The 22,081-nt window shown below is 28.8% G+C and overlaps 6 protein-coding genes across 10 annotated transcripts in view; 1 reads left to right on the forward strand and 5 right to left on the reverse strand.

The window, feature by feature from the left end:
• Ranbp21 (exportin-5-like protein Ranbp21) overlaps positions 1–3,486 on the reverse strand; it is an 8,205-nt gene extending 4,719 nt beyond the window's left edge. The window contains exons 1-4 of the mRNA XM_089179190.1: positions 3,247–3,486; positions 1,913–2,601; positions 121–1,833; positions 1–40 (exon numbers count right to left, since the gene is read on the reverse strand). The exon at positions 1–40 is cut by the window's left edge and continues 215 nt beyond it. Of these exons, the coding sequence (XP_089035316.1) occupies positions 1–40; positions 121–1,833; positions 1,913–2,599 (2,440 nt within the window). The 5' untranslated portion in view covers positions 2,600–2,601; positions 3,247–3,486. The remainder of the gene's footprint in view (positions 41–120; positions 1,834–1,912; positions 2,602–3,246) is intronic.
• Positions 3,487–3,811: 325 nt separating this feature from the next.
• On the forward strand, positions 3,812–5,222 carry LOC107069444 (uncharacterized). Its single transcript, XM_015326767.2, has 4 exons — positions 3,812–4,060; positions 4,164–4,248; positions 4,324–4,721; positions 4,815–5,222. Exons 1-4 carry the CDS (start codon positions 3,975–3,977, stop codon positions 4,990–4,992), a joined length of 747 nt encoding a protein of 248 aa, XP_015182253.1. The 5' UTR covers positions 3,812–3,974; the 3' UTR covers positions 4,993–5,222.
• LOC107069443 (uncharacterized) lies at positions 5,108–6,662 on the reverse strand. Of its 3 annotated transcripts, none has more exons than XM_089179078.1 (4): positions 6,554–6,662; positions 5,854–6,053; positions 5,630–5,792; positions 5,108–5,396 (listed from the first exon to the last, which is right to left on the reverse strand). In XM_089179078.1, the coding sequence occupies exons 2-4, from the start codon at positions 5,996–5,998 to the stop codon at positions 5,345–5,347; spliced, it is 360 nt and encodes a 119-aa protein (XP_089035204.1). In that variant the 5' UTR covers positions 5,999–6,053; positions 6,554–6,662; the 3' UTR covers positions 5,108–5,344. The 3 variants fall into 3 exon arrangements, with proteins under 3 accessions (XP_089035204.1, XP_089035203.1, XP_015182251.2); XM_089179077.1 differs by lacking the exon at positions 6,554–6,662 and adding an exon at positions 6,326–6,463; XM_015326765.2 differs by lacking the exon at positions 6,554–6,662 and adding an exon at positions 6,120–6,270.
• A 608-nt stretch (positions 6,663–7,270) lies between these two features.
• Als2 (Amyotrophic lateral sclerosis 2) lies at positions 7,271–13,513 on the reverse strand. The gene is given in 15 exon segments (XM_015326760.2): positions 7,271–7,559; positions 7,643–7,825; positions 7,906–8,068; positions 8,155–8,331; positions 8,422–8,982; positions 9,145–9,356; positions 9,452–9,561; positions 9,652–9,818; positions 9,899–10,079; positions 10,154–10,355; positions 10,425–10,794; positions 10,858–11,218; positions 11,221–11,423; positions 11,494–12,825; positions 12,904–13,513. Coding segments are annotated over 15 exon segments (4,611 nt in total). The 5' UTR covers positions 13,245–13,513; the 3' UTR covers positions 7,271–7,511.
• Positions 13,514–14,047: 534 nt separating this feature from the next.
• Positions 14,048–16,288, reverse strand: shv (DnaJ heat shock protein family member shriveled). The gene is made up of 4 exons (XM_015326764.2): positions 16,104–16,288; positions 15,210–15,863; positions 14,849–15,135; positions 14,048–14,763 (listed from the first exon to the last, which is right to left on the reverse strand). The coding sequence occupies exons 1-4, from the start codon at positions 16,172–16,174 to the stop codon at positions 14,690–14,692; spliced, it is 1,086 nt and encodes a 361-aa protein (XP_015182250.1). The 5' UTR covers positions 16,175–16,288; the 3' UTR covers positions 14,048–14,689.
• A 761-nt stretch (positions 16,289–17,049) lies between these two features.
• Positions 17,050–21,467, reverse strand: LOC107069440 (uncharacterized). Of its 3 annotated transcripts, XM_015326761.2 has the most exons (7): positions 20,356–21,467; positions 19,939–20,258; positions 19,684–19,840; positions 19,398–19,596; positions 19,110–19,329; positions 18,749–19,040; positions 17,050–18,639 (listed from the first exon to the last, which is right to left on the reverse strand). In XM_015326761.2, the coding sequence occupies exons 4-7, from the start codon at positions 19,491–19,493 to the stop codon at positions 17,130–17,132; spliced, it is 2,118 nt and encodes a 705-aa protein (XP_015182247.1). In that variant the 5' UTR covers positions 19,494–19,596; positions 19,684–19,840; positions 19,939–20,258; positions 20,356–21,467; the 3' UTR covers positions 17,050–17,129. The 3 variants fall into 3 exon arrangements, with proteins under 3 accessions (XP_015182247.1, XP_015182249.1, XP_089035205.1); XM_015326763.2 differs by having other exon boundaries at positions 19,110–19,325; positions 19,398–19,840; XM_089179079.1 differs by having other exon boundaries at positions 19,398–19,840.
• Positions 21,468–22,081: the final 614 nt, after the last annotated feature.

The raw sequence follows: 22,081 nt of genomic DNA on the forward strand, positions 1-22,081 counted from the left end.
CCTTTTCGGATTCTACCAGTCCATGTGCATTTTTGTAACCCTTCATAAAAGAAAAATGTATTAATTAAACATTGTGATATGATAATAAATATTGTGAAATAAAATTTATGAACAATTTACCTCAGACAAGGCTGATATGGCTTCTGGTGTGAACAAACCATTCATTGTTCTAAGTAAAGCAAATAGAGTGGGTAAAATAGGAATGACGTGTGTTGCAGCAGGATTTCTATAAACTGGATTACCACTTTCACTGAGTGCAACAACAAAACCACCTCTTGCCGCATGATCTGGATCCTCAGGAATGGAACACCTTTTAACTACACTTAACACAGTGCAAATGCTAATCATGAGATCAATTCGATTTTGTGCTGATGGATCATCTATTAAATTTTCCACTGGGGTCCTGTCTAATCCTATAAATCTTATAAAATCGATTGGTTCTTTAAATGATTCTAATCCAAATCGAACAAATTTCGAAATACTTTCTCCAATAACTTCAGCGACTAATCTATTTTGTCTTTCATAATCACAAAAATGATTTGAAATCAAAAGTAATGCTTCATAAAGCATGATGCTTTCCATTCTGGATAAAGGACTTGGTTCTATGATCAGACCATGAACCATAGTACGTATTTGTTCAAAAACTGGCAGAAGAAGCAACGGATACTTCAAACTGATTTTAACCATAAGGCTAGCTGCATGACGTCTAACATTTTTAGCTGCTTTAGATCGGGTGACTTTTGTTTCGCCTGGCACTTCAAACACAACAGCTGCAAATATCTTCTCCAAAACTCTTGGTAAAATGGCAACTCCTGGCATAGTCATAGAACCGGTTGACATTGATAAAAATACAAATAATGCGCTAATGCATGATAACAAAGCTGAGAGTAACCAAGGATCTCGTGGCGAATAACTAAGGCACAATTCTAAAAGTTGTAATCCATTTTGTACACTGGGTCTTTCATTGATTAATAAAATTCGCGATACGACGGAGTCCAAAGCTTGAGCAAGAGCTTCCCATTCGAGATATTCGGAATCATTTTGATCACTTTTGTATTGCAAATTTGCCATACCTTTTGTTATTTTAGCGGTTAACCATTGTTGTACATAAGTAAAAGTCACAATTGGTGCTATCATTGTAGCATTTCGAAATCCTTCTAACAAATCAATTTTAAATCGATGAAGAAATACATTGAATTCTTCTTCCGAGTCATATTCAGAAAGGCAGTAAGGAGACGTTCCATTGGTATTTCTACCTTGAGGATATATTATTTTGATAAGTTTTGGGGCAGTATATTCCACATATTGAGGAACGTATGTTAAAAGCAAGGCATCGTTTTTGATTAGTTCATGTTTAAAAAACATGACCCATATTGCATTTGCTAAATGTGTTAATGTTAAATTAGAATACATGGTGAATGTCAGAACGGTATCCAGAAATAGACTAAAATGAGTTGGTCGAATACAACATGCATCATCCTTTCCCCAAAGTGAACATAACTGAGTTGCCATTCCAGTTAACACCAATGTTAATTTTTTCAAAAATAAATAATGATTGTCATGAAAATCAGTAACATTGGCAATTGGTGTAGGCGCAGTTGCAGCACCATAAATGTATCTTAAAGCTTCTTCTGAGAATAAAATCATAAGTTGTTTTCTATCTTCGGCTTTACCTTTACGATTAACTATTTGTAAAAGGCATTCAGCTGCATAGCATTGAAATATAGGATTAGCTAAGAGCAAACACAATATCTGCAATAATTTTCCATCCTCTGCCATTATATGATTTATCGATACCCACTCGACAAAACTTGCCATTGTAGTTAAAATGACCTGTTTCACAAACACATTTTAATATATAAGATTAAATAGAAAAAGAAATTTATAAAATGCATTGAGTATTGATACTTACTTGAACTACTTTGCTGTGTGCAGAAGCTTCCGTTGTATGACCAATGGAATTTTTCTTTTGAAATTCCGAAAAATGTTGTTCCATTAGTCTCATAAAGAAAGTAAAGATCTCCGCCATATTTGAATTTAATGCTTGATAAATATCCTTTCTTCTCTGATTAGATTCCAAAGTTTGTAACAGTGCTACATCTTCTACTAATCTAAGGAACACTAGTAAAACTAATTCTGTTTGACTCTCTCCTCTAGTGCAAATTTGACTAAGCTCTGATAGCAATGTTGGCCATTGTTGTGGCCACTCCCGTTTGATCATTTCAACAACAATTCTGGACAAAGCATCCTTTATATGAGCTTCCTCTTGCAACAATGGTTCTGTACCTTCTTGTAACAATTTCATTGCATTTTCTTTTATGAATATTTTCTCTGATTGTGATATTTGTGTCCAACGATATTTAATACAATGTTCCATTAATTGTAAACCAAAATGACGAACAACTGGACTTCTGTTGGGTGATTTTTGTGCCAAATATAAACCACATTGAGCGCAAAGTGGTGAAGTCTCTTTAAATCTTTCACAAGCATTGTAAACTTCTAGTCGTTGCTGTTGTGATATATTCGGTGACATCATCACCTCAACCACCCGAGCAAGCTCTGCTGATATATGGGCTACATCTCCCGTGCCACACTCCATTCCTAAAAATATTATAAACAATATTAATATTCACATTTTTATAATCATTTTATATAGTAGGTGATGATCAGTTAACAAGTATAATGCATTTCAAGACAAAGTTCATTACTTAAATTATTCATTAACTGATTATTCTCTTTATATATGACAAAAGTGATAATCGTAAACTAAAATATCAAAGTGTATGTTAATTAGTAAAGTACTACTGTCAGTACTCGAGAAAATAGTTACTGACAATATATAACATTAAATAAATATGTTCTTTTAAATTAGTTTGTACAATAATAAACATAATGTAATAATGATAAATAACTCTTAATATTAATCAATTTAATTGAATAAAACTAACGTGAACTTATTTATAAATAATCATGTTTGATGCAACAATGTGTAAAATTATTTTAAAAATGTGTCTAGTGCAATAACATGAAATTGCATGCAATGTTTCTTCATATTGAAAGAAATGTAATAATATTTTTGTTTATATAATGAAAATTCGATTAAAATTTTAATACATAAATAAAATGTAATTTCATATTTTTTTATACAAGATAATAATTTGACATCATTATAATATCAAAAATGTATTAAAAGGCACAGCAGCTTTTAGAAAACGTGGACCATGCGTTAAAAGTTATTTTACTCACCTAGTAATGTGAGTGTGGATTAAAAGCGAACGAAAGTATACGTCCGATGGTATAAATGTTTACGCAGGATGTCAATTCATATCTGTTTATCCTTTTTTATTAATTACCGGAAAAATTTATAATCCACGATTAGCGATCGTCTATTCAATGCAATGAGCACCCTTGCATTTGTTCCAGTCTGAGATGCGGCACGTTGAATGTGATCGCACACGAGCGGCACACTACCGCCATCTTTCAACTTTTAAATACGATATAACCTTACCCTGTATACAATAATATATTGTCAGATACAAATAGGTTTCAATAGATAATCAATTAAAAATACATTAAACATTTATGCATATAATAGATTATTATTTTATAATATTAAATATATTAATTATATATATGTAAAAGAAAAATAATGTAAATGATTTTCATTTTTAGTAATTATTTACATGCTATAGATACTATCGAGTTCAAAGGATTATACGTACACATTATTTCTTTGAATAATCTCCAGATGGCGCTTTCTTCCATACGGCTCATGTGATTGGTAGAGAGTCAACATTATTCGATGCAACGATGGGATTGGTGGAAACCGCGCATGCACCGCATATGCATGATTACTAATGTAGAAATATCAACAGTTATAAAAATTATAGTATTTCATTTCTTATTTGTTTTTTAATAATTATTACTAAATAATATGAAATAAAATTTTGAATTATTTCAATATTTTTATCACAATGGATGCTCGAAGACGAGATCGAGAACAAATTGGGTTATGTGGTGTTGACAGAGTTTGGGGTAAATCACCTACACGAATAGAAGAGTAAGTTTTCATTAGTAATAATTATAAATAATTGTAAATTTTGATGTTAATATTTTTACAAACTTTGTTTACAAACAAAATTGTACATTTTGTGTAATTTTAGTTCTGACGAGGAAGATGAGATTAAAAAGTACAAGGATGACATACTCCCAAAAGATAAGAAAAGAAAATCAAAGGATAAACAAAAGGTAAATAATTAAATAATCAATTATCTTTTACATTTCTTACCCTGTTTATAAATAAAATAAATTTTGATTTTGTAGAAAAGTAAAAAATTGAAAAAAGAGAAAAAATCCAAGAAAGAAAAGAAACACAAACGTAAGAAGAAGAAGAAAGTTTCTAGCAGTTCTGCAAGTGATTCAGAAGAAAGCGTAGAATGGGTAGAAAAAACGATAGAAACTATTAAAGCAGAAAGTAATAATAAAGGATCTAGTTCTGATGAAAGTGGAAACGAAGGTTTGGTTGGACCGACTAAACCAAAACAACCACACGTTGCTTTATCTACAAAAGATTTTGGAAAAGCTTTGTTACCTGGAGAAGGTGCTGCAATGGCAGCTTATGTTGCAGAAGGTAAACGTATTCCTAGAAGAGGTGAAATTGGTCTTACATCTGATGAAATTGCATCATATGAATCTGTTGGTTACGTCATGAGTGGTAGCAGGTAATATAATATTAATCATTATTTTTATTCTAAATTTTATCTTAATAATTTGTACTATAATTAAGGATTAACTAAAACTCTTTTATATTACAGACATCGACGAATGGAGGCAGTTCGTATTCGTAAAGAAAATCAAATCTATTCTGCAGATGAGAAGAGAGCATTGGCAATGTTTAGCAAAGAAGAAAGACAGAAAAGAGAGAACCTTATACTACGACAATTTAAAGAAATGGTTAATCAAAAACTTGCACAAGAACAAAAAAATAAATAACTCATTACTATTTTTTTAAAAATTCGAGACTAAATTATTCCAAAATATTTGTGTTATACGATAATATAAGTATTATAATCATAAGTATAAGATATAATGATTTTTGTAAATAATATTGTTTAAATATCTTACTGTAGATTATTAATTCATATTTAATGTGTACAATGTAAATTTCTTGTACAATCTGTATATATTTATATATATTTAATCAGAATCTTAGAAAATAATAATTTTTTTATTCATTCACAAAATCTTTTTCCTTTCTATATATATATATATATTATAAATTAAAAATCATGTCAATATATATAATCATATATTTTTAACGATAACATCACTATATTTAATTATTTTATTTCTGATTACTCTCCCAATCGAGCCAACCACCTATATAATTGTATACACTAGAAAACAAAAGCATGTTAGTTATTCAATTTTAGAAATATATGGAATATACATGGTGTTTCAAAATATATAAGTAATAACTTTAGTAATGGTTGCAGTATGTTAAAATAAAATAAGTTTGTACAACCATATGTTTGATATGATCTTGTTTTTAAGACCAGTCCTAAAGTTATACCTACATATTTTAAAACACCCTATATATTCTTGAAAAATTATATTAAAATGCATATACTTTTTGTATCCTATTTTTTGTAATTCTTCTTGTACCATACCACTCCTCTTACCAGATCTACAGCTTAATATAATTTTGGTTTCATTATCAGGTTTAGATTTGTTGAATTTTTGTACAAAATCTTCTTTAGAAATATTTGTCAAAGTATTCGTAACATCTCCCACTATAGTAATTTCAAAATAATTATACATTTTGTTTATAATAATCAAATATAAATGACTCACTTGGAATGTGAATACTGCCTGGTAATTTTCCAGTTTCATTTATTTCAGATGGTTCTCTTACATCGATAATTAAAATACTTTTGTCTTTTTGTGCTTCTAAAATACCATTATAATTAACAATTAAAGATTTATTTTCACCAGACATTATTTCAGCTTCTCCTTTTGCATTAAATGTATTTGAGAAAAAAATACTTGTTTTGCTGTAATACATTATACAAATTAAATATTTAAAATGAATAGAACATTGAAATAATTGATAAATATACCTGTAACAAATTTGTTCTCAATCGAATGTTTTAAAACAGTACTAACATAAGGTACTTTTAACGAACAAAAATGTAACCTTCTATTTTGAATACCAATGACATTTAATTGTTTATGAATTTGACGTATTGTATTAAATCTCATAATTATATCTTGATCTTATTTTTTTTTTCGATATCAGTAATTATATAATAATAATTATATATACCTTTTATTTTGATCAATTTGACATATCAGATTTATTCTATACGTAATTAGAAATTATTTTTATAGTAACAAGTGTACAAATATATTTATGAAATATTACAGCTACGAGAGTTCATGTTTTTTAATGTTTAAATAAATTATATTTTTTTGTATTTATTTAAAAAAAAGTTATAAAAATTGTTATATTATTATTATTATTATTATTGAAATAAAAGAAAAGAATAATTACAAAATATTGAAGATTCCAAATTCGGATCAGTGATTGGTTGATTTTATATTGAAAATGGCGGCAATATTTGAAATGTAAGTAACAATATTACAATACGCTATTGTTTTATTTTTAATGAGGAAACCATTATTTTTATTTATAATTGAAATAACCATACATGTAACGAATCAGTCATTTTATTTATTTTATATATATATAATAATATATATATATATATATATATATTTCATTATTTATAATATGAATTCTTTTACTTCACTTATTTGAAATGATAAAAAAACAAAATGCACAGATTATACATTATTATTATTATAGCCTCTTGAAAATGATAGCTTGGAGAGAGAGAGAGAGAGAGAGAAAGAAGACATGCTTAATATAAATAAATTAAATATCGATTATCTAATGAGTATAAATATTTATATAATTTGTTAAATGGTAACTATTTGGACACCGATTAATTCAAAGAATAAATTTCTTTCACATTCCAATACTTTTGTACCTTTAAGCGTATATGTGTGGTATATGTATTATATAATATAAATATTAAATAAATTGATATGTAAAATTATTACCTGTATTACACGTATAACATATTTAAATATGAATAAAAGATGATTTACGACGACACTATATAAAACTTTCACATTGCAATCTTTTATAACAATCAATTTACACGAACTGTTTGTAACAAATATGTGTTTTTTTCTTTTTATAATAATAATAATAATAATAATAATAATCATAATGTAATATAATGTATTCTTCTGTTTTTCAATTTATAAAGATATGAGGTAAAATGTAGCCTTACTTACATAATGATATATATATATAGTACTATTTCTTTTATATTAAATACATTATCGTTTAATAAATAACAGAAAATTTGTTCATTTAAAATGACTAATTCTATATCATGCACTTGTGTTCATTTTGACTATTATTTAATATTATAAATATTTTAATCAACGGCGTTCGTTTTTTCTTGCAGTATTTGATAATAACATGCCTATAATAAAAAGATTTATATTATTATTATTAAATATTAATTATTATGATATTAAAGTATATATTTAAAAAATATTAACTAGCCTTCAACGTGGTAAACATAATTCCTAGTTCTCCATTTTGTAAATGTGGTTCCATAAAATCTTCGATAAAATGTATTTCACTACCTAATTGCAATACACTAGCACGTACTACAACAAAACAAAATACTGGGAATAATGCATCCATCGTCCATATATACGCTGAACCTAAATGTTTTTGAACTGCCTGAAAGGTCCATCAAATATTTATTATTACAATTAGTAGAATTTAATAAATAATAATATCAAATATTATTATTTTCGTACTTGTGTCATTTGTTCAAAGGTATTTTTAAGAACGAGTAATTTTTCTAATGGAGAAAAAGTTGTTTTTAATTGCTGTAATGCTTCTATGGCTTCACTAAAATGTGACTCTTTCTGATATGAATTTTCCCCAAAATTAGTTGTTGCCACTTCCTTCCAAAATTTTCTACAATTAATTTATAATATATATTTATTATATTGAATAATTATAATATTTTAAATATACATATGTGCATGTATTATTACACTCACTGATCAATGTCTAAAAATGTCATTAAAGTTATATCTGATTGTTTGTTCCATTTCATTAATCTTTCCCAATAGGCATCATCTTCCTTTTTATTATGTAAAGCATACAATACGAAAAGAGCAGAATGCACACGTGGCAATAATATTGGATGTAATATAGCAGGTGCACTTATTACTTGCCTAATCAAATATTAGATTTTAATCCAATTAATAAAAAAAAAAAAGATAGAAAATAATAGAATTGTTAAACAAGTCTGTGTATAAACATACCCTTCATTTTTATCATCATCTTCAGATCCTAAAACGTATTCCTTACCACCTCTTAATAATGCAGGAAATAATAATGTCACAATATCATAAATTCTTAACGTAACACTGTGAAGTTCTGTAACAGCATGGCTTAATAAAAGAGGATGTACTCTTACACCGCCATAAGTTGCTGTATAAACTGTAGCAATTTCTGTCAATAGTGCACCCAACGGATGATGTGGACTTTCAAATGCTTGTACCAAATATTTATGTACTTCTTTATAACTTTGTATGGTAAGTTTGTCTTTACCAAAACATGGTATTTTATCCAATTGATCAATATTTTCGTTATTTTTATCTTTATTAGTAGACGTATTACCAGATATCTTTTTTCTTTGCAATGTCTTTTGATGAGATTTCGTTATTATTGATGCTACATTTTGCCAAGCTTTCTGCGTCTCTACGAACTTTTCATTGAAGCTAGCTTTAGCTATTGTTTCAGTTACACCAAGCTGTTGATAGCATTGTTTAAATATAGCTTTCCATTTTTGATCTGGTGCTACACATAATTTACCAAAAGATCTGTTAACAAAAATATCAAACGCATATCATTTTACAGTTAACTATTGTAAAAAATGTTAGTAGATTATTTAAAGTGAGCATTCATGGGATATATTTAAAAGGTTATCTAAATTAAAAAAAAGAAAAAGAATGCATTTACAATAAGTCATACAAACTACTTACATCGGTTTAGAATTAGTCGAAACATTTCCACTAGCTTTATTGATATGTAAAGTAGCTACAACTTTCACACCTTCATTCCAAGCTCCATTTATATTACCTTCCAATCTGTCACCACTGCGAAACGTTAGAACACCCCTTCCACAAAATATTCCTGCAGATTTAAATTCTCCTTCGTAATGTGTACCATCTTCAAACACCATAACTCCATAGCCCTTAATGTTAATATATTTATATATAGATTTTGTTCTTAAATTATGTGTTAGAGATATTAATAATACATAAATAAAATATGAAATTAATTACAAACCATTAGGACATCTTGACTAAAGGCACCTTCATAATAAATACCATCAGGTGTGACTATCAATCCAGAACCATGTTTCATATCATTGTTCCATGATCCTAAATATTTTTCTCCTGTAATATAAAAATGTATAAATTTCATTTGAATAATATATTAATGTGAAATTACGATTTATATTCTCAATTTATAAAATAATAAAATACCAGTCATGATATCATCCATAATACCATATCCCTGTTTAACACCTGCAGTCCATTCTCCGATATAAACTGATGCTACAGAAGCCATAAAATGACCTTCCTTTTTAACACCATGCCCATGTGGTAATCCATCTTTAAAATATCCTTCGTAAATATCCCCGTTTACATATCTAAAATATTGTCAATATTTCAATAAATTTATTATTTTAGAAGGATTTTAAATAAAATAGTAAAATATGTATATATTTACTTCATAGTTCCAAAACCATTTTGTTGACTATCTTTCCATTGCCCTTCGTATATACCTTGAGCTGGAATTTCCATTTTACCGCTGCCACAAATAACACCTTTATGAAACTGACCAGTGTATACTCGACCATCAGACCATTCTAATTTTCCAGATCCATGTGGTTTACCATTTAACCAACGGCCTGTAATATAATTAAATATAGTATTAAACATTTGTAAGAATTTTGTATTTTGTAAAGTACATTTCTTAACATACCAATATATTTTGCATCCTTGAAAAGACTGTGCTTTGTGAAAGAGAATGAGGTTGAACGTACTAATGGGGGAGTATTTCCAATTACTCTCTGTAGACTGCATTTAATTGCATTTTGTAAAGCATGCAACCAATCATTACGTTCAGAAGGTGTTGGAGTGTATAATACAAAACTATCTTCCGGTGTTATTATTGAAATAGCATTCTAAAATAAATATTGATGTTATAAACAAGTCCTTATATATATATATATACAATTATATTATTATTATACCTGTAAAGATTCAGAATCTGGTAATAATTCAACCCATAGAGTTTTAAGTGGATGCACCGTATGATAAGCTCCACTAACATGGATAAATATATCGGTTAACAAAATAAACCAATGTGTTGAAAATCTTCCAGAATTGAATAATGCTATAGGATGTGAACGTGATTCTCTGATAAGTCTTCTCTCAGGTGATCTCAATAATTCTCCTACTTTTCCAGAATTTTCCCAAAATGATCTCGTAGTTTCAGCTTCTTTTTGTCGTTTTTCTTGTTCGTCGCACAATTGTTCCCATTTCAAAAGTGCATCGTGCAATCTCTCGATACCCATTTGTTGTCCATTACTTCTCATTAAACTTTGAATCATATTTTTGTACCTGAAATGTTTGTAATGTATAACTGTATGTAAAATAAAGAACATTGGTAAGAAAGAAATTTACCTGTCGAGATTCTTCAATGGATGCTGCAATGCCATGGTTATCGCAATTTCATTGTTTACTTTTTTCGTTCCATTTCCTTTCATTTTATCTATAAATAAATTTGACACTATCTTGGGTACTTCTATTATTTTTGCAATGTATATAAAGCCACCAAAAGAAATAATATCACAAATTACATTTAGATAATATTTATAAACTGTGTAATATTCTTCTATATTAGCTATTATTACAACTTCATATGCCTGTTTAATATGTTGAAAATAATCCCATAGACTAACAACATTAAGTACACTGAAATTCAATAGTTCTGTATAACAACGGCACATAGTTTCATATACATTTGATTCTTGTGTTGCACCCACTTTTTTTGAAATGGTTTTATTAAATTTTGATAAACTGTTATCATCTGTTCTAAAAATATTTGATTATTCACTAAATCTTCATTTATATTTATTGCAGGTTCGTTTAAAAAGGAACAACAACTGTATTGTCCAGAACTAAAAATTTGTTTTGTGCTCGATGGTTTAATTGATCTTACATCCAATTGAAACATTTCAGCAGTTTTACTAAAACAATAATTCATTTCAATTAAATATTGTCGTGATTTTAATGCAAAGTAATAAATAAAATTAATACCTTGACTGTCCCATGAAATATAAACCATGATGCATCATTATTAAACTATGAGCAGAACCAGCTGCTATATCTTTTGCTCTTTCATTAGAATATAAATTTGTACTAAATAACTGAGGTGCACTTTGATCTGTCGTTGAATTTAATGTAACTTGTTTGAAATTATTTCTTCCCCAAACAAATACTCTACCATCTAAAGTCAATGCAATAACATGGAATGCACCACAGGCAATTTTTCTAAGACCTGTGTTGTTGAGTTTTGCTACCAGTATTGGCCTTACTCGTTTAATATTATCTCCTGTCCCTAATTGTCCATATTGCACATCACCCCACGTCCAAAGTTCAGTGGATAATATATTGCTACCTGTACGAGACAGAACACTAATTCTTTCGTTTAATCCTTGCTGCGATAATTCATGTTCCAATGATCCAGTACTTGACGACCAAGGAAATTCTTCGCAACGTAAACTAAGTGGTGTTAAATTATTTGTACCAGGCTTAGACAATTCTCCAGCTGCTTGTTCTTCTACTTGTTCAATATTGTCCTCTTTGAATTCGTTAATATCTGAACTTCCACTCATATGTCTTGAGAGAGTAACAACTTTACCACCCACATTTTTTACACCTTCATATACAAAACTAGCCATATTAGAAACATTTTGCTTGATTAATTTGGTTGGATTATCTGTATTATCGATGAGCTCTTCCTTTACACTTCCATAAGATGAGACCCAAGATAATTGTCTGGATAAGAACTGTTTTGCTGCTTCTCTATTTATAAAAATTAAATTCTTCTTTTCCTCCTTATCTAATTCTGAAATATTCATTGAATCTTTTTCCTCGTCTTCTTCTGTAACAACATTATGATCTTTTCTATCACATTCTTCGAGAAGAGGTATATCGTGTTCCTTACTGGCAGTAGATAAAGCACTAATAGAATTAGTAGAACGATCTTCGCTAAATTGTTGAACATGGAGTCCCATTGGGCAAGTATCCGACGATGTTATGCTAGCAGGACTTAACATAATATTATTGAGACATTGTGGACATGAATTAACAAAAATTTCTTCTTCTAATTCATTTTCACTATCAGTATCATCTCTTATAGTTTTAGTCTGTCTCCTTACAGTAGCAACATTAAAATTAGAGCCGCATGCAACCTGAGTTATGGTTCTTCCATCAAAAAATTTCACTTTCTTAGGTTCTGTACTATTAATATCTATCTCTGGTTGATTTCCGCTTGCCCAAAGTTGTCCATTTTCAGTAACGAACAACGCTGAAGTATCATTAACTGCTATCGATTTAACTTTAATTATTTCATTTTCTTGTCTATATCTATAAAATATAATCAATGATAAATAACTTGATTGTTCAATAATAATCAATGAAATAATTAACAATTTAATTGCTTACCCATGACTACAACATTTTGGATCCTCTTTAAGAATAATTGTTTCAACGACGTTCAAATCATAAGGATTAACTTTTAATACATGACCTTTGGAATTAATAATGAATAAATAATCGGTATTAGATGCAATATCAACTGCATCAAATTGAGCTCTTTTAAGAGTAAGCGTTGGAAATTTATCATCTTCCAATAATACTTCACCGTAATATAAATAATTATCACTGGTTGCTACAAAAATGTAATCCTTGATGACAATTAACTTGTTGACTACACCATTAGGCTTACTGCCAAACGTAAATGATAATTTATCAACACCTTTCCACAAATGCATATATTCTTCCATCGTTTAAACGTTATTGTTTATTTTTTCTAACCTAAGTTTTATAAACGTTAGTACGATATAACGATACGTTTTTTGTCATGTTACTTGAGATATTGTCGTTTCCATTAAATTTATTTCAAATGTATTTTTAATGATGTTCATTTTGATGTTATTTGATAAACCGTTAGTTGTCTTTCACTATAACAGTTACTACAAAGTAACTAAATAATACCAATATCAGCTGATCAGTTATCACGTATTGCACGAAGAAATGCATTGGTTTGATTACGTAGTTACCGCAGTGATGCCAAGACGTGAAATTTTCTCCCACGTGGGAGCCTTCGTGCGCATGCGCATGGTGACGTTCAGCTTGACGGCTATAGTTTCCATAGACGTATCTATCTGCAACAGTATGTATGCGTAAGGGGTCCTCGCCAGTCGTTTCCTGTATTTTTCGTTAAAGTGAAGGTGAGTCGCGTAATATTATATAATATATTGAATTGTAGTGTAAATATGTTATTTCTTTTAAAAATGTTCTCTTTTTGGAATTTCTACCGTATTTTAATTGTCACGGGGGTCTAATGATACCCCATATTTGAGTGAAGTGTATATGTTACTGAGGATTAGATAGTGCGCATGCGTAGGAAAAATCTCACGTTCTGGCATCACTGGCCTACTTCCGTCGGTTTACCGCTGAATGAACTAACCACAAATCAAATAAATTGTAATATGACAAATATTCTATAGGGGCGTTTTATAATTGAGTTTATACAAGGAAGGATGCATTTCGTGAGATTTAGGATTGTCAAAATTAAATAGGTATCTATATGTTCAAGACTTTTTACTAACACGCCATCTGTACACAAATTAAATCTTTTTCTATTATAATTATTTGTAATATATATTTATATATGTTTTCTTTTTTCTTCTTTTATTTGATCAATTTAATTAATTATTAATATTGATCAAATAAATAATTATATTAATTAATTTATAAAGAAATAATAAATTAATAAATTTCATTTAAATTACTATGTTTAAGCCGTCAATGTTAAACATTTTATTTAAAAATGCATTATCGGCTTTTATAGTAATAGTTTCATTATTTAAATGGAAATTCTTTCATTTATTTGAAACATTCATTCAACACTCTTGCAGCTTGAACGTAAAATAACTTATTTAAATAATTATTTAATTATGTATCTTCATTATTTCAAATCACTGACACTAGAAATCATACGTAACATACAGTCTTTTAAGATTAAAGAGGAAGTTTTAAGTGATCGAATCATTTCGATTACACACATATCATTTTATCGGAACTAAAGATCAATTATCAATCCTGTTGATATTTTTGGATAGTTAAATGCTCCGATCTAGTACACAATTATATAAAAATTCAATGGCATTACAGACATTTCAATGATGTTGCACGCTAGGCAGTTTTTTTTTTTTTTACTTTATATTTACATAGCTGTAACTTTTTTTATTCCGTTATATATTCTATTCACAGACTTCTGTTGTAGAAGTGTTTTAATTTCTAGAAAGAAACAATTATTATGTTACATTTTTCAAATTCAAAGATATTTACAATAATAAATGATTAGTCTTATAGAATAGATTACCTTCTTTCTGTTCGTTCGTAAACTCTTTGTCAGGGAATGCGATATCGAATGTGATATAAAGAATACCGTGAAGATTATTATTATCATAATTAGGCATTCCTTCTCCTTTCTTTCTGATCCTAGCACCTGGTCTTGTAATTTTATCCCTATGAATAGTCACTTTATGTCCATCTAAATGTTCTATATCCATAGTGAAACCTATTAAAGCATCTTGCATCGAAATAGTTACATTTGTGTACAAATCATCCCCAATTCTTTCAAAAACTGGATGTGGTTCCGTTTGAATTCTAAAATAAAATAAAATAAAATGACAATGTATTTTATCAATGCTATCTTCTATAATAATCATTTAAAAACTTACTTTACTATTAAGTCTCCTGGCTCGCCATCAATATGTGGTTCTCCTTCAGCAGTAAATTTAGTTTCTTGTCCATCGACCATTCCTGGTTCAACTTCAACTTCTAATATTCGTTCCTCATTTACAAATTGAACGTTTGGACATTCGGAACAAATTTGTTGCTGCATCATTTGGAATCTACCATTTCCTAAATTAATTGTCACAAATTCTTGTCTACAATTACACTTTCTCGTTCCTTTGGCAGGTTTAGCTACCGCTTTATTTCTAGTTATCTCAATGAAATTGCCGCTGTATAATTCTTCAAGTGTGACAGATAAATCAACAACAACGTTGGAACCTCTAGGTGTTTCTTGTTGATGATTATTATCTCCAGAAAAATGAAAACTAAAGTCTCCGAAGAAGCTTGCAAAAGGATTTGAATTATCCATAGAGCCATCCTTTTTCACACACTCTTCTCCACATCGGTCATACATTTTTCTCGTTTCAGGATCAGAGAGTACTTCATAAGCTGCTCCCAAATCTTGAAATTTTTGAGAAGCATCTGGATCATCTTTATTTTTGTCTGGATGTAATTCTTTGGCTAATTTCCTATATGCTTTCTTTATTGCATTTGTTGTTGCACTACGTGGAACATTGAGGATACTGTAAAAATCCCTCCTATAAAAAAAAAAATAACAAAGAAACATTAAAATACTGATTAATTAAATTTTCTCATTGAATTTATGAAATGTATTAATAAATTTTTAACACAATGTTTATGAATTTAATAGAAATGTCATTGATGATCATGCAGTATAAGATTGTTATTTAATAAGAAAGACAGGTTATGTAGGAAGGAAAGATTTACAGTTAAAAACAATAGGATTATTAAATAACATAATGTATATTTATATTTACCCTGCCAACGTAATTATTGTACATATCGCTAAATTTATCAAAAACACCGAAATAAATTTAATCGCTGCCATCGCAGCTGAAGTTACAACAAACACCCCGTTAATCGTGGGTGTTCGTGATTGGTCCACAGATGAGATCTAAAAATATTGCTATGTAAACGTCACACTAGTTGAAGTAGATATGCTGACTTATCTTTTCGGTAGTTTATTTCTAATTTGTTGGTATTACGTATTTCTAATGTTCGATAAATTTCATTTTACGAATGATTTGTTTATATAAAGATCAATCCTTTGCGTGTATACATTAATGTAATATTGACAAATAAGCGATTGTCAAAAATGATTTAATCAAATAGCGAGCTAGTGTATTTCCAACAAATAAATTCATTTCGACCAATGAAAATGCTCGAAATAGATGACTAGATGGCGTTGTAGAGAAAAATTTTTTAGCGCGTTATTGTTTCATTTAAACGTGTAAAAGTAATGGCGTAAAAAAGTGTTATCTTTGTAATTAAAGTGATCTATTTCAAAATTTAATATCGTATAAAGTAAACGTGATATGATTTATTATAAATTTACCGTAAAACGTTAACAATATCACAACATTAAGTTGACATTTCTATCGATAATATTAATATCGTGTATTCTATTAACGATCGTCACTTTTTATAGATCATTTTCGTTACAACAATTGTCACATTTGGTTAGTATAATGTTTAATTTTATATTTAACATATTTAAAATTTATGCAAAAATTCGTATTACTTTATGATAGTTTGCTAAAGAATGTAAATTTTGTTTTTAGCATGTTTTGTCTGTCTGCAAGAAGAAGGAAGTTACAGTAGATGCATGTTGTCAACTTGTTCACTAATGTCTACTTTGTTTATTCGAATATGGAGAGGTGTTTCATCCCACAAGTATATCGGTGAGTAAAAATAACGTTACGATTTTAATGTGACTTATGGTATATTTATTTAAAATACTACAAAATATCACCAATCTAAAATTGATCAGATACGTGACGTGCCTAAAGGCAATAACAGTAAAGGCGCATGTTAAAATCGGTCATACACGCACTTTGGCTACCATAAGCATTAAGTCTGCCAATTGTTCCTAACAGATTGTAAGATTTTTCATCTTTTCTATAACGCACCATACCTTCAAATATGGCCTCTCCGGGATATGTTTGAAATTGTATCGAATAATCGATCCAAGAAGATTCTTTAGCATTGGCCAACATTTTGGCTTGTTTGATCGTCCGTAAATGTAACATGGAACAAAGCGGATATTTCCTTAACATGTCGTTCAACACTTTCATCAAATATTGAACATTATTTTTAACTCTTATGTCATCGAGGGATACATCTTCCGATCTGTGACACATGCACAAGTTACCTGGTATTCCTGCCATATTGCATGTTCTATGATCGGGTATAGGTAAAAATAAACTTATACCACGTGGTACATTTCCTTTGGAAATTTGTTGATTTCGTTGTTTCAAAGTATCCTCTTCAATTCTTCTAGGATCCGCTATATCTTTTAAAGTCTCGTGTACATCGAACGCTGTTGTTAAACTTCGCATATTTCTACGCATGTTAGCCCAAGCCACGGAATATTTGTCTCTCCACCATTTTGGTAAAACCAGAAAGGAGAACGGAAGACTGTCTTCCATCTTACCCTGAAATGTCTGACGAAATTGTCCAAATCTCAAACCGTGATCACTCATCATTATCAAAGCGGTATTATTGAGATATTGTCTTTCCGAAAGTAATTCAATCAACTTGTGATAACTCTTGTCACTTAATTGCGCGTAATTTAAATAATCGTGTGTCAAACTAGCCATCCAGGTAAATGCAAAATAAAGATCATTCGGGAATGTTGTTGCTACTTTTTTAGTATAATCGATAAGATTATCGAACGTTAATCTCGTACCAACGCAAAGATTAGCATTCAATTTATTGGTATTACCAATATCACCTTCACTTTCTATACAAAATGGTCGTAAGTAATAATCCGTAGGTTGTTCTTTAAATCCTGGTTTTAAATAATTAAATATACTCATGTGACATGCATCCTCAGCTAATATTGTTCTATATCCAGCAGAACTCATGTTTTTCCAAATAAATGGACATTCATCGAACGTTTTTTTCTTATGCTGCCAACAAAGTTTTTCCAATTCGTCTTGATTTAAGCCAGACAACACAGTTATGAGATTTGGATAAGTATTATCAGCAACTTTTGTATACCCTAACATTTCAGCTGCTTCCAAATCTTCCAAAAGTTTAACAGTTTTTGGCATACTTCGACGAAAGTTCAATCTCGAAACCGAATCAATCCCAATCACCAAAATACTTAATCGATTTTCAATGGGATTCGTTTTCACAGCAAGTTCACATCTTTTTTCAACGTCCGGTTTACGTGGTACAAATGCATGATAATCTTTATATATTATTTCTTTTCCACGCCAACATATGACTCTTATAAATTCCGCCGTAACCTGATTAGATTTATCGAAGAAATAACAATCGTTGTTATATCTGTCAATAGAAGAATTAAATGACGAATTTGAAATCAAATTGTACAATCAAAATGATAGTTGATACTTTTTCTTTTTTACCTTAACCTTACGTTTTATATCATACTAACGTGTTAGCATTATCGTTGTTTTTCATACGTTCGAAGGAGTTCCAGCAACAATTAACGATATCCGTTGATTGGTTGTAATAAAGCATTCGAGACAATGGATTTACATAAACCAGAAAATTATTTGATTCGATCAATGGCGGTATGGTTCCAGCTTTACATACTATTGGCTTTTCTTTTTGAATAAAACGCATAATTGCTCGATCAAATGGTTCCATCGCTGGTATTTTACAACCTTTGGTGCTAACCAGATATCCGGTATTTTCAATTGACATGAAAGATTCTTCATAATTATCTATGAAAATGATCTTTCATTGATTTTATATTTTGAAATTATTCTAACAATATTAAGATTTCAACTTACCTTCTATGGTTTCTTTCTCGATATTACCAAAATGTGTAATACGAAATTGTCTTGTTGAATAAGTGTTGATAACTAAGATGAACATTAACAGGAAAATTAATATTCCTATTAACCATCTTTGTAATCGAGAAATATTAGTATGCTTTTTAGATTCGGATAAAACATTGGTGGTATTATGGCGTACATTAATTTGCACGTTTTTCTCACCGCGATTTACTGCCTGATGAAAAATCGTAAGATCATTATCAATGAAAAATGTAATGGAGTTAAGGATCAGTTTTCACTTACCGCGTTTGCAAAAAGATTGTTACGCATACCAGATCGGATGTGCGTATTGGCCAATTTTGAACGTTTAAGATATAGGACAATATTGAAGATATACATGATTTATCGTATGACATTCACCAAAAATACAGACCAGTTGATATCAGTTATCAAATGATATCAAAAAGTTGTTAACGGTTTTTCATATAAATTGAATTTATATCTAACGAAAGATAACATTTTTATTATCGTATATGAACGACAACAACAAAAAAATTTTCGGAAATTTGAACTTGAATTAAATTCATACCGGATAAGATATAAATCAAATAATGATTTACGATCAATAAGTTTGTTCATTATCCCTTAGCCATTTAACTTTAAATTCCCTTGTAAACGTATCAATGCAATTTTGCATGAATATTATTATTTTGATATATCCTTTAAACAATCGATTATTTTATGATCTGTAAAGTATTCCAAAAAAACAAAAAACAAACAAACAAACAAATGATTTCATATCGTTTAATTGAAATATTGATCAAATTATATTTTCTTTACTCACATGTTTTTATTTATGCATTTACGTTAAAAACACGTATTGAGTGTGTTTCAAAATGCAGTATAGAAGAATATTATTGATATCTCAGTTGAATTCATCTTTGTTTATCAATGTTTCAATTAACATTTCAGTTAGAAATTATTCAAACTTTATACTCGTGGCAATATGTTTATTTCTTTTTTCATTTGTTTATATTGTCCTTCTCTTTCGTTTATTTGATCGTTAATTGAATGCACACAGAGAATGTTTGTATAAAATATTAATTAATAAATTGATATCTATGTTTTTTTTTTTTTTATTACAAACATTTGCATTTGAATATTCTGCAATAGAATATTATTTTTTATTAACAATATTTTTCTTGCAATTTATCAATATTCATTTACACATACATACATACATACATACATACATACATACCTTTGTGTGTTGATTGAACAATTTTTCTTTTCGAAATAATTCGTTGAAAATTTGAAATAATTCATTTATTTATTTATTTCTTTTTTCTTTCTTTTTGGAATATTTGAATTATTGATCGAAAAATGTTGTAATTGGATCATTTGAATTTTCAGTTTTACATAAAAATATATATAATGTTAGTTGATCATTATAGCATATATATATATATATATCACTATGCGGCAATTTTGAGAGATATATAAACACTTACGTACGAAAATAACGTTCCAATGCAGTTCAGATGCACTTGTTTCGATGTTTCAATTAATTTCTCATTGAAGATATGCGTTAAATATTCCGATTATTTATTATTAATAAATGAATCTCGTCCTATTCTATATATTATTTTCACGATATGTTCAATATTGGATATGTTGACAAATGATTAATCGAATCTTCTCTTATTGCACATTGATTTCATCTTCTCATACCACCAATGATCATCAATATATATATATGTATATATATCTAACAATAAATTGCAACAGCAGCAGAGACATATGAAGATTTTGAATTAACAATATTCATTAATGTGAAATATTGTTCATTTGTTTTCTTTTTTTTTATTCACACCGTTGATATTTTCGATAAATCAGACGACAAAATATATCGAAATTAAATTGTTCGTCTTTCGTAATCATTTTGAACAAAGAATTGTTTGTATTAATTTTTTCTTTTTTTTAATTTTCTTCATTCGTAGATACACGTACGTGAGTAACGTACGTAATATTCCATCGAAAATTCATAAATAAATAATTTTTTTCTTTAACATAACGACGATCACTTTTTTTTTTTCCTTTCTTGATTTGCTTACTTCGTTCCCCCAAAAAATATATATTAATTTGAATGAAACCGATTGAAATATGTTCGTTAAATATTACCGATGACTTTTCTTTTTTTTTTTTTTCTGGGTTCTTTTCTTTTTATTTTCTTCTTTTTATTATATTTTTCTTATTTTATTTATTTTTGGAAGACGGTTTTTAACCACGTCGCGCTTTTAAGCGCCGGGACGAGGCGTTGCCGCGTACCGGCAAACTGCAATTGAATGCCCTGCGGATTTCTCTTCTCTTCTCTTCCTACTGTCTTTATTTATGGTGGCAAGGAGAGAAAGGGGAGGGAAGGGGAGGGAATAGAAAACCACCCCCCCTGGGTCGATATCAAAATGCGCGCGCGCGCGCGCTGGCGCACGTCGTTTGATTTCTCACTCTTACTTTATTTATCTTTATCTTTTATTTATCATTATTTATCTGTCTCGTTTTATTTTTAAAAACCGCCAGGTTTGAATCATCTTTCACATATAATTCACATATAAACATAATTTTGTAAAGTTAATTTTGTTTTATAAAAGTATATATAAATTAAAGTATACTGTATAAAAATTAAATATAATATTACAATTGTTTATTGGATAGAAAAAATGACTATTTTATAAAGAAGATTTTATTATAAAAATATTGATGATTTTTGTATTGATCGAGTATGGTAAATTGAAATAAAAAGATAAACAATTATTTATAAAATTTAATAATTTTAATATATATATGTATATATATTATAAATTATAGAATATATTATTAACAAAATGATTTAATTAAAATTGAAAATAAATGATGTAAATGTGTACGTTTACAGAATAATCTACATGTTTTGAAATTTGAATATTATGTATATATATATTGAATATATA

Source organism: Polistes dominula, unplaced genomic scaffold, assembly GCF_049000335.1.
Source record: "Polistes dominula isolate Pdom_NZ unplaced genomic scaffold, Pdom_raw_medaka contig_37, whole genome shotgun sequence".
NCBI lineage: Eukaryota > Metazoa > Arthropoda > Insecta > Hymenoptera > Vespidae > Polistes > Polistes dominula.

Bases quoted from the DNA above. Each gene is read 5' to 3' on its own strand.
- LOC107069443 (XM_089179078.1), bottom strand. From the start codon at position 5,998: ATGTCTGGTGAAAATAAATCTTTAATTGTTAATTATAATGGTATTTTA. The intron at 5,793-5,853 runs GTGAGTCATTTA...AAATTACTATAG, and splicing joins AGGCAGTATTCACATTCCAA to TGGGAGATGTTACGAATACT. The intron at 5,397-5,629 runs GTATATGCATTT...TTTGTTTTCTAG, and splicing joins CAAAAAATAGGATACAAAAA to TGTATACAATTATATAGGTG.
- shv (XM_015326764.2), bottom strand. From the start codon at position 16,174: ATGGCAGCGATTAAATTTATTTCGGTGTTTTTGATAAATTTAGCGATA. The intron at 15,136-15,209 runs GTAAGTTTTTAA...ATTTTATTTTAG, and splicing joins CCAGGAGACTTAATAGTAAA to AATTCAAACGGAACCACATC. The intron at 14,764-14,848 runs GTAATCTATTCT...GTTTCTTTCTAG, and splicing joins TACGAACGAACAGAAAGAAG to AAATTAAAACACTTCTACAA.
- LOC107069440 (XM_015326761.2), bottom strand. From the start codon at position 19,493: ATGTATATCTTCAATATTGTCCTATATCTTAAACGTTCAAAATTGGCC. The intron at 19,330-19,397 runs GTAAGTGAAAAC...ATTTTTCATCAG, and splicing joins ACAATCTTTTTGCAAACGCG to GCAGTAAATCGCGGTGAGAA. The intron at 19,041-19,109 runs GTAAGTTGAAAT...TCATTTTCATAG, and splicing joins CGAGAAAGAAACCATAGAAG to ATAATTATGAAGAATCTTTC.
- LOC107069444 (XM_015326767.2), top strand. From the start codon at position 3,975: ATGGATGCTCGAAGACGAGATCGAGAACAAATTGGGTTATGTGGTGTT. The intron at 4,061-4,163 runs GTAAGTTTTCAT...GTGTAATTTTAG, and splicing joins TCACCTACACGAATAGAAGA to TTCTGACGAGGAAGATGAGA. The intron at 4,722-4,814 runs GTAATATAATAT...TTTATATTACAG, and splicing joins TACGTCATGAGTGGTAGCAG to ACATCGACGAATGGAGGCAG.